Genomic DNA, 16,242 nt, shown 5'->3' on the forward strand with positions numbered 1-16,242 from the left:
TTGACACTCACTGCGGGCGGGCGGGGCGGGCACCGGGCGGGCAGGGCGGGGCGGGCACCGGGCGGGCGGGGTTGACACTCACTGCGGGCGGGCACCGGGCGGGGCGGGCACCGGGCAGGGCGGGCACCGGGCAGGGCGGGGTTGACACTCACTGCGGGCGGGCACCGGGCGGGCGGGGTTGACACTCACTGCGGGCGGGCACCGGGCGGGCGGGGTTGACACTCACTGCGGGCGGGCACCGGGCGGGCGGGGCGGGGCGGGCACCGGGCGGGCGGGGTTGACACTCACTGCGGGCGGGCACCGGGCGGGCGGGGCGGGGCGGGCACCGGGCAGGGCGGGGTTGACACTCACTGCGGGCGGGCGGGGCGGGCACCGGGCGGGCAGGGCGGGGCGGGCACCGGGCGGGCGGGGTTGACACTCACTGCGGGCGGGCACCGGGCGGGGCGGGCACCGGGCAGGGCGGGGTTGACACTCACTGCGGGCGGGCACCGGGCGGGCGGGGCGGGGCGGGCACCGGGCAGGGCGGGGTTGACACTCACTGCGGGCGGGCACCGGGCGGGCGGGGCGGGGCGGGCACCGGGCAGGGCGGGGTTGACACTCACTGCGGGCGGGCGGGGCGGGCACCGGGCGGGCAGGGCGGGGCGGGCACCGGGCGGGCGGGGTTGACACTCACTGCGGGCGGGCACCGGGCGGGGCGGGCACCGGGCAGGGCGGGGTTGACACTCACTGCGGGCGGGCACCGGGCGGGCGGGGGGGGGGCGGGCACCGGGCGGGCGGGGCGGGCACCGGGCGGGCGGGGCGGGGCGGGCACCGGGCGGGCGGGGCGGGGCGGGCACCGGGCGGGCGGGGCGGGGCGGGCACCGGGCGGGCGGGGTTGACACTCACTGCGGGCGGGCACCGGGCGGGGCGGGCACCGGGCAGGGCGGGCACCGGGCAGGGCGGGGTTGACACTCACTGCGGGCGGGCACCGGGCGGGCGGGGCGGGGCGGGCACCGGGCAGGGCGGGGTTGACACTCACTGCGGGCGGGCACCGGGCGGGCGGGGCGGGGCGGGCACCGGGCAGGGCGGGGTTGACACTCACTGCTGGCGGGCGGGGCGGGCACCGGGCGGGCGGGCGGGGCGGGGCGGGCACCGGGCGGGCGGGGTTGACACTCACTGCGGGCGGGGCGGGGCGGGCACCGGGCGGGCGGGCGGGCGGGGCGGGGCGGGGCGGGCACCGGGCGGGCGGGGTTGACACTCACTGCGGGCGGGGCGGGGCGGGCACCGGGCGGGCGGGCGGGGCGGGGCGGGCACCGGGCGGGCGGGGTTGACACTCACTGCGGGCGGGCACCGGGCGGGGCGGGCACCGGGCAGGGCGGGCACCGGGCAGGGCGGGGTTGACACTCACTGCGGGCGGGCACCGGGCGGGCGGGGCGGGGCGGGCACCGGGCGGGCGGGGGCGGGCACCGGGCGGGCGGGGCGGGGCGGGCACCGGGCGGGCGGGGCGGGGCGGGCACCGGGCGGGCGGGGCGGGGCGGGCACCGGGCGGGCGGGGTTGACACTCACTGCGGGCGGGCACCGGGCGGGGCGGGCACCGGGCAGGGCGGGCACCGGGCAGGGCGGGGTTGACACTCACTGCGGGCGGGCACCGGGCGGGCGGGGCGGGGCGGGCACCGGGCAGGGCGGGGTTGACACTCACTGCGGGCGGGCACCGGGCGGGCGGGGCGGGGCGGGCACCGGGCAGGGCGGGGTTGACACTCACTGCTGGCGGGCGGGGCGGGCACCGGGCGGGCGGGCGGGGCGGGGCGGGCACCGGGCGGGCGGGGTTGACACTCACTGCGGGCGGGGCGGGGCGGGCACCGGGCGGGCGGGCGGGCGGGGCGGGGCGGGGCGGGCACCGGGCGGGCGGGGTTGACACTCACTGCGGGCGGGGCGGGGCGGGCACCGGGCGGGCGGGCGGGGCGGGGCGGGCACCGGGCGGGCGGGGTTGACACTCACTGCGGGCGGGCACCGGGCGGGGCGGGCACCGGGCAGGGCGGGCACCGGGCAGGGCGGGGTTGACACTCACTGCGGGCGGGCACCGGGCGGGCGGGGCGGGGCGGGCACCGGGCGGGCGGGGTTGACACTCACTGCGGGCGGGGCGGGCACCGGGCGGGCGGGCGGGCGGGGCGGGGCGGGCACCGGGCGGGCGGGGTTGACACTCACTGCGGGCGGGCACCGGGCGGGGCGGGCACCGGTCAGGGCGGGCACCGGGCAGGGCGGGGTTGACACTCACTGCGGGCGGGCACCGGGCGGGCGGGGCGGGGCGGGCACCGGGCAGGGCGGGGTTGACACTCACTGCGGGCGGGCACCGGGCGGGCGGGGCGGGGCGGGCACCGGGCAGGGCGGGGTTGACACTCACTGCTGGCGGGCGGGGCGGGCACCGGGCGGGCGGGCGGGGCGGGGCGGGCACCGGGCGGGCGGGGTTGACACTCACTGCGGGCGGGGCGGGGCGGGCACCGGGCGGGCGGGCGGGCGGGGCGGGGCGGGGCGGGCACCGGGCGGGCGGGGTTGACACTCACTGCAGGCGGAGTTTGCGGAGCTCCCGGCTGAAGGCGGCTTTCCCACCCGACTCCCCGCGGCCGGCGTTGAGCACCTGCTGCTGTTGCCCCGACACTGAGTCCGGCATCCAACCGCAATCGCCAGCCTGTCACACAACAGAGAGAGAGAGAGAGAGAGAGAATTTAATCCCACACCACGAGCAGACCAAATGCGCCCCCGGACAAGACCATCAATCACTTCCCTACCGTTGCTAAGGCCGCCATCTTTGTCAGCCAAGTCCCCGGGCTCTAGGGACGCGCAGGCGCAAACTCACGCTCCGGGAAGGTGTGGGGGGGGGGGGGGGGGGGGGGGGGGTTGCGGGGCGGAGGTGCGCAGGCGCTGACTCACGCTCCGGGAAGGTGGGGGGGGACGGAGGTGCGCAGGCGCTGACTCACGCTCCGGGAAGGTGTGGGGGGGGGGGGGTGCGGGGCGGAGGTGCGCAGGCGCTGATTCACGCTCCGGGAAGGTGTGGGGGGGGGGGGGGGGGGGTTGCGGGGCGGAGGTGCGCAGGCGCAAACTCACGCTCCGGGAAGGTGTGGGGGGGGGGGGGGTGGGGGGGTTGCGGGGCGGAGGTGCGCAGGCGCTGATTCACCCTCCGGGTTTGGGGGGGGGGGGGGGGGGGGGGGGCTGACGGAGGTGCGCAGGCGCTGACTCACGCTGCGGGGGGGTGGGGGGGGGGAGGAGCCGGAGATACGCAAATGCAGACTCACGTTCCCGGGTGGGGGGGGGGGGGACAGAGGTGCGCAGGCGCAGACGCGCGGCCAGGCAACGTCCACTAGAAGGCGCTGGGGCTGCAGCAGCGGGAGAAGCAGCGGCTCAGCAAAAAAAAAACAGCATCGCAAAGCAAATATGCTGCAGACAGCTCGCTGTAAGCTAGCACCAACCCTGCCGTAAATTACCATCGACCCCCTTCTTCCCCCCCCCCCCCCCCCACCCCGGCCTACAAACTCCTTCCTCTCTTTCCACACACACACACACACACACACACACGCAGACATAGGCCCATTTTCTGCAAATTTTCCGCAAACGCAGTTTGACGTTGCGGAAAAAATTGCGGAGCACCTCGTAAATTCCACGGACCCATGGCGCACAATTGATAAAAGGAGGGGGAGGGGAGGGAGGGGGAGGGGGAGGGGGTGGGGGTGGGGGTGGGGGTTGGGGGGGGGGGGGGGGGAGGCATTATTGTTAAGTCTGCGGAATCTGCAAAACAGGGTTTCAGGCATGTTGACAATATGCAAATGAATATTCTGCTGGGAGTCAGCCCACGTGGTGCAGGGAGTTTGCAGATTTCAGCAAAATGGCAGAGCAGCAGCAGCAACAGCAGCAGCAGCAGCAGCAGAGGAGGCAGAGGCTGCCCAAATTCAGCTCGGATGAGCTGGAAGTGCTGATTGCCGAGGTGACCACCCATCGGGACCATCTTTTCAGCCGCGCCCACAGGCTGTCACAGGGGGATCGCGACAAGATGTGGCAAGATATCACTGCCAAAGTCAACGCGGTCTCACGGGTCAAGAGGTCCGTCAAGGCCATCAAGACGCGTTGGGACGACCTTATGCGGCGCACCAAAGAGGTGGCCCATTTGGCACGAGAGGCCCGCCAAATTCAAGTGGGACCCTGCGGAGCGGAAGACCTGACCCCGGAGGAGTGGCGAGTCCATCAGGTCGTGCACCCTCAGTCCATAATTTGCACGGGGGGACTAGATCCTGCGGACTTTCCATATTGGAGGGCAAGTAAGTGTTTCTGTAAAGCTTCTAAATGTAATCCAATTTTACGGCGTTAACTTAATGGTCATTAAATTAGGACAAGGTTAAATTATCATCTGAAATAATTCATTGGTCTCAAATGCAAGTAATCGTATTTGGACTATTGAGTTACATTTTGTACAAACCCACTCACCAGGAGACAGTTCTAATAAGTGTGTGTTTTTTGCTGCCACTTTTCCTACGTTACAGCAGCGACACTTCAAAAAGTAATTCATTGCCTGTAAAGTGCTTGGGGATGTCCTCCGCTCATGAAACGTGCCATACAAATGCAAGTTTTTCTTTCAGTAGTAGCTCAGGGTATAGAAATTTATGGGTTGCCAAGGCTAAATGACCTGTTTCTATGTTGTAACTTTTATGTGTCGAGGTTCAGATTTGAATTGACTGAACCCAAGCTGTTCAAATAATAGTTTCAAATACAAAACTTGAAAATATATTATCTTGGACTGGAAGTGGAAGTATTCCCACCACAACTGTCCTCGAAATATAAGGGTTCAGAATCCATACTCATATCCACAGAATCCATTTAAAAAAATCACACTGAACCCAAATCAGCTACTTCTGCAAGGTTTTCCCCAAACACAAATAGAAAATGCAATCATCTCTCTTTTAGCTCTTATTAACCAGAGAAACTGAAGACAACTTGGCACAAGTTGGCACAAGGTCAAACTGTAGTAAATAGATCCATTGTCTACTTTGTCTCTCCTTTTAGTTTGTTACCAATTGTGTCAAGGTCAGAGCTTCCATTGCAAGTGAATGGAACACTTTATTCCCCATTTTTGAGCACCTCTGTATCCCTCAGCTGTTGCCGGATCAGATTTAACATGATTGGGGTACAGGGTAAAACTCAATCTCTTCCCAAGCAGCGAGCTTTAATCCCAATCTGAGAAAAACATGCCTTATTGTACGGATGTGAATGGTCCCACTTCCCATTTCAACCATTCAAATGGCACCTGAATGAGTTTACCTAATAAAGTTGAATTGTTGTCATTTATTCTCAGATCTGTGACCATAACAACTAGAAGGGTAATTTTATAATTATAATTTGAATTATAAATTGGTGATCCTGGCATTCACCACCAGGACTGCATATTATGAATTTGGACATGCACCTAAATTGATGGTTATGTTTCCCAATGGGTGAAAGACCATGCTGGGATTGTGAAGTTGTGTAATTCCCCCTTGGATTGAGACTTCCCAACTCACTTCTCATATCCTTACAATTACTAGCATGGGGAGCTGCTTTCAGCACATCATTCGAGGTTGGATTCAAACATGGGACTGGGAAAGGCAAGGACAATACCTGACTCTTGTGTCAATACCTGGCATATTGTTTTGCTTTATTTTAGGAAGTACTGAATCCTTATCTAAATGAGATGTCTGATGATGGTTTTAATCGAGTGAGTCAGAATTGGGCCCAGACATAGAGCATGCTTTGGAGCTCATTTATAATGACAGTTGTTATCAACGGCATTACCAGTCTCATCTTGCTTCTGTGTAATAAGATTCTGTATTCAAACACCACACAGGATTTGATCACATAATCTCAGCTAGCATTCCAGTGCAGTGCTGAGGCACTGCTGTACTCCTAGAAATGCTGGCCTTTTGATGAGATTTTAACCCATAATCCTGATGGTTCAGATTGATGTTCAAGATCCAATGGCACATTTTCTATTTAATGTTCAATTAATGTCACCATAATTCATCTCATTCTTGGGATGTTGTTGACTCAGAGTAGAAGCTACTTTTACCCAGATAACAACAATCCCTGCACGCTAAAGAGAAGTTAACCTATGTGAAATATTTTGATCTGATTGAGATGCCAAATTAATTCAAATATTTATTTTGACTTCTCCACTAAAATATAATGTGTGCTGGGATTATACAAATGGGATAATATGAATTTAAAAGGAGTAGATAGAAAGTTCATCCCTTCCCCAGGTTCTTTTTGAAAGAAGATAGATCTTACATTCATATAGTGCCTTACATCATCCTTGGGTCATCCCAAAATATTTAAGCCTTTGAAGTGTAGCTGGTGGTGTTTCATGTGGAAACGCAATGGCCAATTTATGTATAACAACATCCACAAACAGTAATTTTTAAAAAAAAGCTAATTTCTTTTTGTTAGTGTTATTTGGAGGAGGGCTGTTGGCCAGGTCAGGGTATAAACTCCCTGTTCTATTGCCATGAGATATTTTTTACTCACTGAGCAAACAGGGCCTTGTGTAATGTTTCTTCCAGTTGATGGTTCTCAGCTATTGAAGAACTCTCTCAATGCTTCACTGAAATGTAATTCTAGATTTTGTGCTCGAGCCTACAAATGTCTGACTCAAGCAAGGGTGCTATGCACTGAGCCAAGCTAATGCTTTTTATGTTTTTAAAAGCTTTAATTCGTTCCAATTATGTTGAATAACAATATATCATTCTGCTGGAATTTTATTGGTTACTTGGGAAATCTTTGCAGAGAATATGGCCTAAAAACAGTTAGAAAAAGCCTCCTGAGGGCTATTTCTGTTTTTAATTTATCCTTTCCTCTATTTGGAGACCTTTCATTTTGTGGCTCCACAGACAGTTAGAAGCTACTTCTATTAATACAAAATATATTTATGGATGTCGTGACAGAAAAAGAAGAGACGTATGTTCCCAACCCAAAAATTTCGACATCATTTTTGTTTTCAAGTGTGCTCAATGACCTCAATTACAATTTGACAAAAAAGTTCTAATTTAGAATGAACTTGACATCAAATTTGATAGCGTGCTCACACCTACATCGAGCACTCTCACACCTACATCCAGCACACTCACACCTACATCCAGCACCCTCAAACCTACATCCAGCACACTCACACCTACATTCGGCACGCTCACCTCACACCTACATCCAGCAACCTCACACCTACATCCAGCACCCTCACACCTACATCCAGCACACTCACACCTACATCCAGCACATTCACACCTACATCCAGAACACTCACACCTACATCCAGCAACCTCACCCCTACATCCAGCACACTCACACCTACATCCAGCACACTCACACCTACATCCAGCACACTCACACCTACATCCAGCACATTCACACCTACATCCAGCACATTCACACCTACATCCAGCACATTCGCACCTACATCCAGCACACTCACGCCTACACCCGGCACGCTCACACCTACATCCGGCACCCTCACACCTACATCCGGCACTCTCACACCTACATCCGGCGCACTCACACCTACATCCAGCACGCTCACACCTACATCCGGCACGCTCACACCTACATCCGGCACGCTCACACCTACATCCAGCACCCTCACACCTACATCCAGCACCCTCACACCTATATCCAGCACAATCACACCTACATCCAGCACACTCACACCTACATCCAGCACACTCACACCTACATCCAGCACGCTCACACCAACATCCGGCATGCTCACACCTACATCCGGCACACTCACACCTACATCCGGCACCCTCACACCTAAATCCGGCACCCTCACACCTACATCCGGCACCCTCACACCTACATCCGGCACCCTCACACCTACATCCGGCACACTCACACCTACATCCGGCACACTCACACCTACATCCGGCACCATCACACCTACATCCAGCACCCTCACACCTACATCCGGCACCCTCACACCTACATCCAGCAACCTCACACCTACATCCAGCACTCTCACACCTACATCCAGCACACTCACACCTACATCCAGCACCCTCACACCTACATCCAGCACCCTCACACCTACATCCAGCGCCCTCACACCTACATCCAGCACCCTCACACCTACATCCGGCATGCACACACCTACATCCAGCAACCTCACACCTACATCCAACACACTCACACCTACATCCAGTACACTCACACCTACATTCGGCATGCTCACCTCACACCTACATCCAGCAACCTCACACCTACATCCAGCAACCTCACACCTACATCCGGCACCCTCACACTTACATCCAGAACACTCACACCTACATCCGGCACACTCACACCTACATCCAGCAACCTCACACCTACATTCGGCACGCTCACCTCACACCTACATCCGGCACCCTCACACCTACATCCAGCACACTCACACCTACGTTCGGCATGCTCACCTCACACCTACATCCAGCATACTCACACCTACATGCAGCACACTCACACCTACATCCAGCACACTCACACCTACATCCAGCACACTCACACCTACATTCGGCACGCTCACCTCACACCTACATCCAGCAACCTCACACCTACATCCAGCAACCTCACACCTACATCCGGCACCCTCACACCTACATCCAGAACACTCACACCTACATCCGGCACACTCACACCTACATCCAGCACATTCACACCTACATCCAGCACACTCACACCTACATCCAGCAACCTCACACCTACATCCAGCACACTCACACCTACATCCAGCACACTCACACCTACATCCAGCACACTCACACCTACATTCAGCACTCTCACACCTATACCCAGCACACTCACACCTACATCCAGCACACTCACACCTACATCCAGCACACTCACACCTACACCCGGCACCCTCACACCTACATCCAGCACACTCACACCTACATCCAGCACACTCACACCTACATCCAGCACACTCACACCTATACCCAGCACACTCACACCTACATCCAGCACACTCACACCTACATCCGGCACACTCACACCTACATCCAGCACACTCACACCTACATCCGGCACCCTCACACCTACATCCGGCACACTCACACCTACATCCAGCACACTCACACCTACATCCAGCAACCTCACACCTAAATCCAGCACCCTCACACCTACATCCAGCACTCTCACACCTACATCCAGCACACTCACACCTACATCCAGCACACTCACTCCTACATTCGGCACCCTCACACCTACATCCGGCACACTCACACCTACATCCGGCACACTCACACCTACATCCAGCACACTCACACCTACATCCAGCACACTCACACCTACATCCAGCAACCTCACACCTACATCCAGCACACTCACACCTACATCCAGCACCCTCACACCTACATCCAGCACACTCACACCTACATCCAGCACACTCATACCTACATCCAGCACACTCACACCTACATCCAGCACTCTCACACCTACATCCAGCACACTCACACCTACATCCCGCACACTCACACCTACATCCCGCACACTCACACCTACATCCAGCACACTCACACCTTACATCCTGCACACTCACACCTTACATCCTGCACACTCACACCTACATCCAGCACACTCACACCTACATCCAGCAACCTCACACCTAAATCCAGCACCCTCACACCTACATCCAGCACTCTCACACCTACATCCAGCACACTCACACCTACATCCAGCACACTCACTCCTACATTCGGCACCCTCACACCTACATCCGGCACACTCACACCTACATCCGGCACACTCACACCTACATCCAGCACACTCACACCTACATCCAGCACACTCACACCTACATCCAGCAACCTCACACCTACATCCAGCACACTCACACCTACATCCAGCACCCTCACACCTACATCCAGCACACTCACACCTACATCCAGCACACTCATACCTACATCCAGCACACTCACACCTACATCCAGCACTCTCACACCTACATCCAGCACACTCACACCTACATCCCGCACACTCACACCTACATCCCGCACACTCACACCTACATCCAGCACACTCACACCTTACATCCTGCACACTCACACCTTACATCCTGCACACTCACACCTACATCCAGCACACTCACACCTACATCCAGCACACTCACACCTACATCCAGCACACTCACACCTACACCCAGCACACTCACACCTACACCCAGCACGCTCACACCTGCATCCAGCACACTCACACCTACATCCAGCACACTCACACCTACATCCAGCACACTCACACCTACATTCGGCAACCTCACACCTACATCCAGCACACTCACACCTACATCCAGCACCCTCACACCTACATCCAGCACCCTCACACCTACATCCAGCACCCTCACACCTATACCCAGCACACTCACACCTACATCCCGCACACTCACACCTACATCCAGCACACTCACACCTACATCCAGCACACTCACACCTACATCCAGCACCCTCACACCTACATCCAGCACACTCACACCTATACCCAGCACACTCACACCTACATCCCGCACACTCACACCTACATCCAGCACACTCACACCTACATCCAGCACACTCACACCTACATCCAGCACACTCACACCTACATCCAGCACACTCACACTTACATCCAGCACACTCACACCTACATCCAGCACTCTCACACCTACATCCAGCACACTCACACCTACATCCAGCACACTCACAACTACATCCAGCACACTCACACCTACATCCGGCAGCCTCACACCTACATCCGGCAGCCTCACACCTACATCCGGCACCCTCACACCTACATCCAGCACACTCACACCTACATCCGGCACCCTCACACCTACATCCAGCACACTCACACCTATACCCAGCACACTCACACCTACATCCCGCACACTCACACCTACATCCAGCACACTCACACCTACATCCAGCACACTCACACCTACATCCAGCACACTCACACCTACATCCAGCACACTCACACTTACATCCAGCACACTCACACCTACATCCAGCACTCTCACACCTACATCCAGCACACTCACACCTACATCCAGCACACTCACAACTACATCCAGCACACTCACACCTACATCCGGCAGCCTCACACCTACATCCGGCAGCCTCACACCTACATCCGGCACCCTCACACCTACATCCAGCACACTCACACCTACATCCGGCAGCCTCACACCTACATCCGGCAGCCTCACACCTACATCCGGCAGCCTCACACCTACATCCAGCACACTCACACCTACATCCAGCACACTCACACCTACATCCAGCACCCTCACACCTACATCCGGCACACTCACACCTCCATCCGGCACACTCACACCTCCATCCGGCACGCTCACACCTACATCCGGCACGCTCACACCTACATCCGGCACGCTCACACCTACATCCAGCACACTCAAAAGTATCAAATGCGCTCAAAGCTATCCAATGCACTCAGCAACCTGCGTTGAAAAATATAGGGAAATTAATCACTTAAATAATATCCGGATTTACTCAGTTTGTCATTTAGCCCAAAAAATTGTTCCGCTATACAATACATGCTTGACAGCACCACTAGATCCCCATTAGTTCTTAACTCATTTTCGTCTCAGGGTCTATACTTTACACCCACCCACTGCCCAGGTCTCAAGGTCTAAATTCACTCCCCTACCTAATCTCAGGGTCTAAACTCTCTCCATCTGCCCCCTGTCTCAGGGTCTAAATTCGACCTCCCCTGCCCTCTCCCTCCAGTCTCTGGGCCTCGTGCCCTGCTAAATTCTAGGCCTTGCCAAAGCTGCGAGGCCTGCCAACCTTTCTCTTGGGCCCGCCGACTCCTCTCTCAAACCCCCTCTCCCACCAACCTCTCTCGGGTACACCCTCTCTGCACCCCCCCCCCCCACCCCCCACCCACCCACCCACCCACCCCCTCCGACTTCCCCAATAGTTACCTCGTTGCGACGATCCTTGCAGCTCTTGCGCCGGATTAAAAACCAGGGAAAGCCAGCCGAAAGATGTCACTTCCAGTTTCTGGCCAGCCCTGTAAGCAGAGATCACTGGTTGGTGGGGTGAGGGAATGGGAGAGGGGAAAGGGGGAAGAGGTGAGGGGGGAATGGGGAAGGAGGGAAACAGGAAGAGTGGAGGGGGCGAAGGAGGGAGGGGAATAAGAAGTGGGAGGGAAGGGAGTGATAGAGAGGGGCTTAGGGAGAGAGGAAGAGAACTGCTGCAATCTGGGGGAAGGGAGGCAAATGGGCTTTTTTTTCTGGCTTGTATTTACCTTGATAACTCTAAAAATCCAAAAGATTGAAAGATCTTCCTGCCGGGATTTTCTGGTCCCACCAGCGATGGGCCCTACTGCTACCGGGACTGGAAAATCCCACCCTCCATTTCAGACTCTGGACCAGGAATTTTCCCGTAAGCTTCAGGGTCCTGGCGCCTGTGTTAAATAGGGGTCAGAAGCCTGCACTGTGGGGAAAGCAGTCCCTGATTTTCCCTGAATCTTTAAAGCCCATTTAACCTCTTTGACCAAGCTTTTCGTCATACGACCTCATACTACTTTATGTTGGCTCACCCTACCTGATAGGTTTAGGTGAGTCGGGGGGTTTTGGGGCAGAGGTGGATGAAAATCGCCGGTGGGGGGAGAAAATTTCTCTCTGGGGGAGAACATTGCTCCAGGGAAGGGAGTTGATGGGGAGGAAATAGCTGCAGTCCGGGTGGGTGGATGTTGGGCAGATTGTGTTGCACGAGTTATCGGTTACAAAGAAAATCATAGAAGTACCTCATCAAAACAGGATCTACAAAAACAAAAATACCTGGAAAAACTCAGCAGGTCTTGCAGCATCGGCACAGAAGAGTACAGCTGACGCTTCGAGTCCTCATTTCCCTTCAACAGACCTGAGTCAAAATAGGAAAGGGGTGAAATATAAGCTGGTTTAAGGGGAGGGGAGGGGGGGTGTTGGGACAAGAAGAACTAGGTAAAGGGCTAGTGATAGTTGGAGATAACCAAAAGATGTCACAGATAAAAGGACAAAGAAGTGTTGAAGGTGGTGATATTATTTAAGGAATGTGCTAATTAAGGGTAGAAAGCAGGACAAGCAAGGTACAGATAGCCCTAGTCGTGGTGGGGTGAGGTGAAGATACAGATAGCCCTAGTCGTGGTGGGGTGAGGTGAAGATACAGATAGCCCTAGTCGGGGTGGGGTGAGGTGAAGGTACAGATAGCCCTAGTCGGGGTGGGGTGAGGTGAAGGTACAGATAGCCCTAGTCGGGGTGGAGTGAGGTGGGAACTTTTTCTAAGGTTAGCTCAGTTTTATGATGTTGGAAGCTATCGAAGTTCAGAAATACGGAAAATAAACTCTGATTTTAAATGCTTAAGTGATGTCGCTAATCACAAATGTTTGAGCACTGTGGTTTGGGGCAGTTGATGATATTGATGTCAGTTATGGTACTTATCATGTTAAATGATAGTGAAATGATTGTTTCTGAGTGTAATTGATGTCGAATGATATCTAAATGATTGATTGGTTTTGAGTGCAATTGATGTTAAATGATAGCTAAATGATTGCTTTTGAGCATAGTTGATATCAGATGGGTGCAAATGAACACTGTTGAACACAAATTCTGTCAAAATTTTCAGGTAGGGTTGGAAGGTGAAAATTTTTTTCAAACAGAGAGACATCCATTGACCTACACATTTCATAAACCCTGAACCAAAGCGTCACCTTTTAAATGATAAGATAATGCTTGAAAATATGATATTGCTTCAACAAAAAGTATAATTACCAACTGATTTGTTTCTAATCTTTAAGGGGACAATATTGCTATGAAATATGATTCTTTCATGATATATGTTTATAAATTGAGGAGATTGCAATGATTCAATATGCTGCCAGTGGTATCTGAAGCCAGACATGTATTTATTTTTAATTGAGGTGCTGATTAAATGTTTTTAAAAAAAAATAAACACTTGAAAATTTCCCTAATGGCTGACACAGTGATGACAGTAAATATTTTGCAGCATGCTGTTCAGTGCATTGAGCCTGCCCAAAAGCTCCCTTTTGGAGCAATATAATTTAAACTTTGTTCTCATCTTAAGTGCTGATGAAGCTTGAATTTTTCAAACTCATTTTTAAGCAACTTTCTGATGTAGAATAGTATTATTGATTGAAATTTAAGTGTTCTTTAGTTCTCGTGATTTAATACGCAAACCTCCAATTGTCTTTTTTTTTCCAGTAAAGGAGGAAGGAGGATCCTCTGCAGAGGAAGCTGGACCATCAGGAAGACAAGTCATTTGCAATGAGGATGGAGCAAGAAGTTGGACACCAGCCTCAGAATCTCCATCATCTGCTCATGTGCCACCCTCATTACCAGAGGCATATCTTTCCCACAGGGACTCATGCCCACCACCCAAGGCCAGTTTAATTAATGAGTTTGATAGGCAACTGCTCACATCTCAAAACCAGCAGACTGCACTCTTGAGAGATTTTTGGGAAGGATTCCAGCCCCTCATGCAGGACCTCATACAGGCAACCCGGGAGTTAGCTCGTGAAACTCACTTAGTTGCTGAGCATACCCATCAGGTGGCACAGCAGACAAAGGGAGTGGCTGAGAACACCAGAGAACTGGTGCTGCAGAACCAGCAGTTAGTCCTTCACACCCAGGAAATGGCTCAAAACATCTCAGAGATACGCCTATCCATGCAGCAGCATTTCTCCCAAACATCCCTCCAGCCACTAAGGTTCATGGGGTCTGTGCTTGAACAACCAATCCACACAGCAAGTTTACAAGGGCACTCTCCCGCACATCCTCCTCAACCCAAGAGTCCAGGACCTCCTGGGGCGCAGCAACCTGACACACTTGGTTTGGCACTAACAAGGAGGAACTCTAGGGCCCCAGAAAAGAAAAGACGATTAGTCTGAGGACTATGCTGCTCTGGGGAAGTTTGGAATAGACTGCACTATCTCAAACGAAGATGCTGAATTGTTTCATGTATATTTTTACATATTTTGTTATATTTTTGAATTCAATGTATTGTTCAACTTTCTTTTTCTATTTTCCAAAGGACAAAAGTATATGCAAAAATATAAGGTAATTTGTTAATTTTGTTTAAACCTTATTTTAAAAAAATCTGTTACAAAGTAGTATTGTGATGATCTAAGGCAAGATAGGAGAAAGGATTCTTGATCACAGACATAGGGCAGGATTTTACACATTGGTGAGCAGGGTGGGGCCCGCTCAATGATGCATACGTAAAATAACGCATGGTGACATCAGGGGGAACTCCCAACGTCACCACGCCCCATTTAAATTTTCAGAAAGGCGGGAGCGCAGTGAAATCAGCTGTGCACCGGCCGACCTGTTAATGGCCAATTGAGGCCATTGACAGAGGCTATTATGTAATTAAAGGACCTGCCCGTCCAACCTGAAGGTTGGCGAGCAGGCCAGGACACCAGTGCAAACTAGAAAAAGCATGAAACCTCATCCACCGGCGGGATGAGGTTTCATGTAGGGTTTAAAACATTTTAATAAAGTTTTTGTGACAATTGTGGACATTTCCCAACTCATATTAGGGAAATTTTACTTTTCTATTTTTAGGTTTTGTACATTTTGAGCCGATCTCCCTGAGGCAGCACTTAGCCTCAGGGAGGTGAGTGTGCTCTTTTGTGCACATGCGCCAAAGAGCGCACTCTCGATTTTGGGATTCCACCCCATCCCCCACCTGCACAGGGAGCGCATAGCGCTTCTGTGCGGACATCATGCTGGACGGGCCTTAGCTGGCCCGCCCACGTGAAATGGCGCCACGCCTCCGATTCTGGGCGCCGATCAGATGCCCGCCTGTGCGCACCCGCCCTTCAACTTCCCCCCGCCCCCCCACCGACAGAGGGAAAATTCAGCCCATATATTACAAAAGCCTGGAATCTTATCCATATTGATGCTACCTTCAGCTCCTCTAGGTGGCACACACTCTTCATTATTTGATGATAGAATTAGCAGTAGATATTTATCATGAGAAGCTGGTATACAGGATGCTATCTAATTCTCCCCTGTTGTCACCAAAGCTGCAGCCTGTGCTTCTGTTATTGCAAAAAAAAGAGAAAGCTCCCCTGATATTGCTGCAATAATGGGATGAGCAATAATTGCTGGCCTAGGCAGCGGCATCCACATCCCAAGAAAGAATAATAATAAAGAAGTGAAAGTTGTGGAGTGCAGTCATGTGTTTGGGTTGCACAACTATGAAGTTACGGGCAGCCTTC

General features: G+C 54.7%; 2 protein-coding genes across 4 annotated transcripts in view; one reads left to right on the forward strand and one right to left on the reverse strand.

Annotated features, from left to right (window-relative positions):
* Positions 1-2,832, reverse strand: part of LOC121277254 (coiled-coil domain-containing protein 112-like) — a 35,409-nt gene extending 32,577 nt beyond the window's left edge. For all 3 annotated transcript variants that reach the window (XR_005942842.1, XR_005942841.1, XM_041186495.1), the window contains exons 1-2: positions 2,766-2,832; positions 2,541-2,665 (exon numbers count right to left, since the gene is read on the reverse strand). Coding sequence is in view for 1 of the 3 variants with exons in the window: in XM_041186495.1 (XP_041042429.1) it covers positions 2,541-2,665; positions 2,766-2,783 (143 nt within the window). In the remaining 2 variants the exon portion in view is untranslated. The remainder of the gene's footprint in view (positions 1-2,540; positions 2,666-2,765) is intronic.
* A 907-nt stretch (positions 2,833-3,739) lies between these two features.
* LOC121277390 lies at positions 3,740-15,261 on the forward strand. Its single transcript, XM_041186801.1, has 2 exons — positions 3,740-4,286; positions 14,222-15,261. The coding sequence occupies exons 1-2, from the start codon at positions 3,857-3,859 to the stop codon at positions 14,905-14,907; spliced, it is 1,116 nt and encodes a 371-aa protein (XP_041042735.1). The 5' UTR covers positions 3,740-3,856; the 3' UTR covers positions 14,908-15,261.
* Positions 15,262-16,242: the final 981 nt, after the last annotated feature.

The sequence above is a fragment of the Carcharodon carcharias genome, chromosome 4 (genome assembly GCF_017639515.1).
Source record: "Carcharodon carcharias isolate sCarCar2 chromosome 4, sCarCar2.pri, whole genome shotgun sequence".
Lineage (NCBI taxonomy): Eukaryota > Metazoa > Chordata > Chondrichthyes > Lamniformes > Lamnidae > Carcharodon > Carcharodon carcharias.

Excerpts from the sequence above, each read along its gene's own strand:
- LOC121277390 (XM_041186801.1), top strand. The coding sequence starts at position 3,857 with ATGGCAGAGCAGCAGCAGCAACAGCAGCAGCAGCAGCAGCAGAGGAGG. Across the intron at positions 4,287-14,221 it reads CTTTCCATATTGGAGGGCAA|TAAAGGAGGAAGGAGGATCC; the intron begins GTAAGTGTTTCT and ends TTTTTTTTCCAG.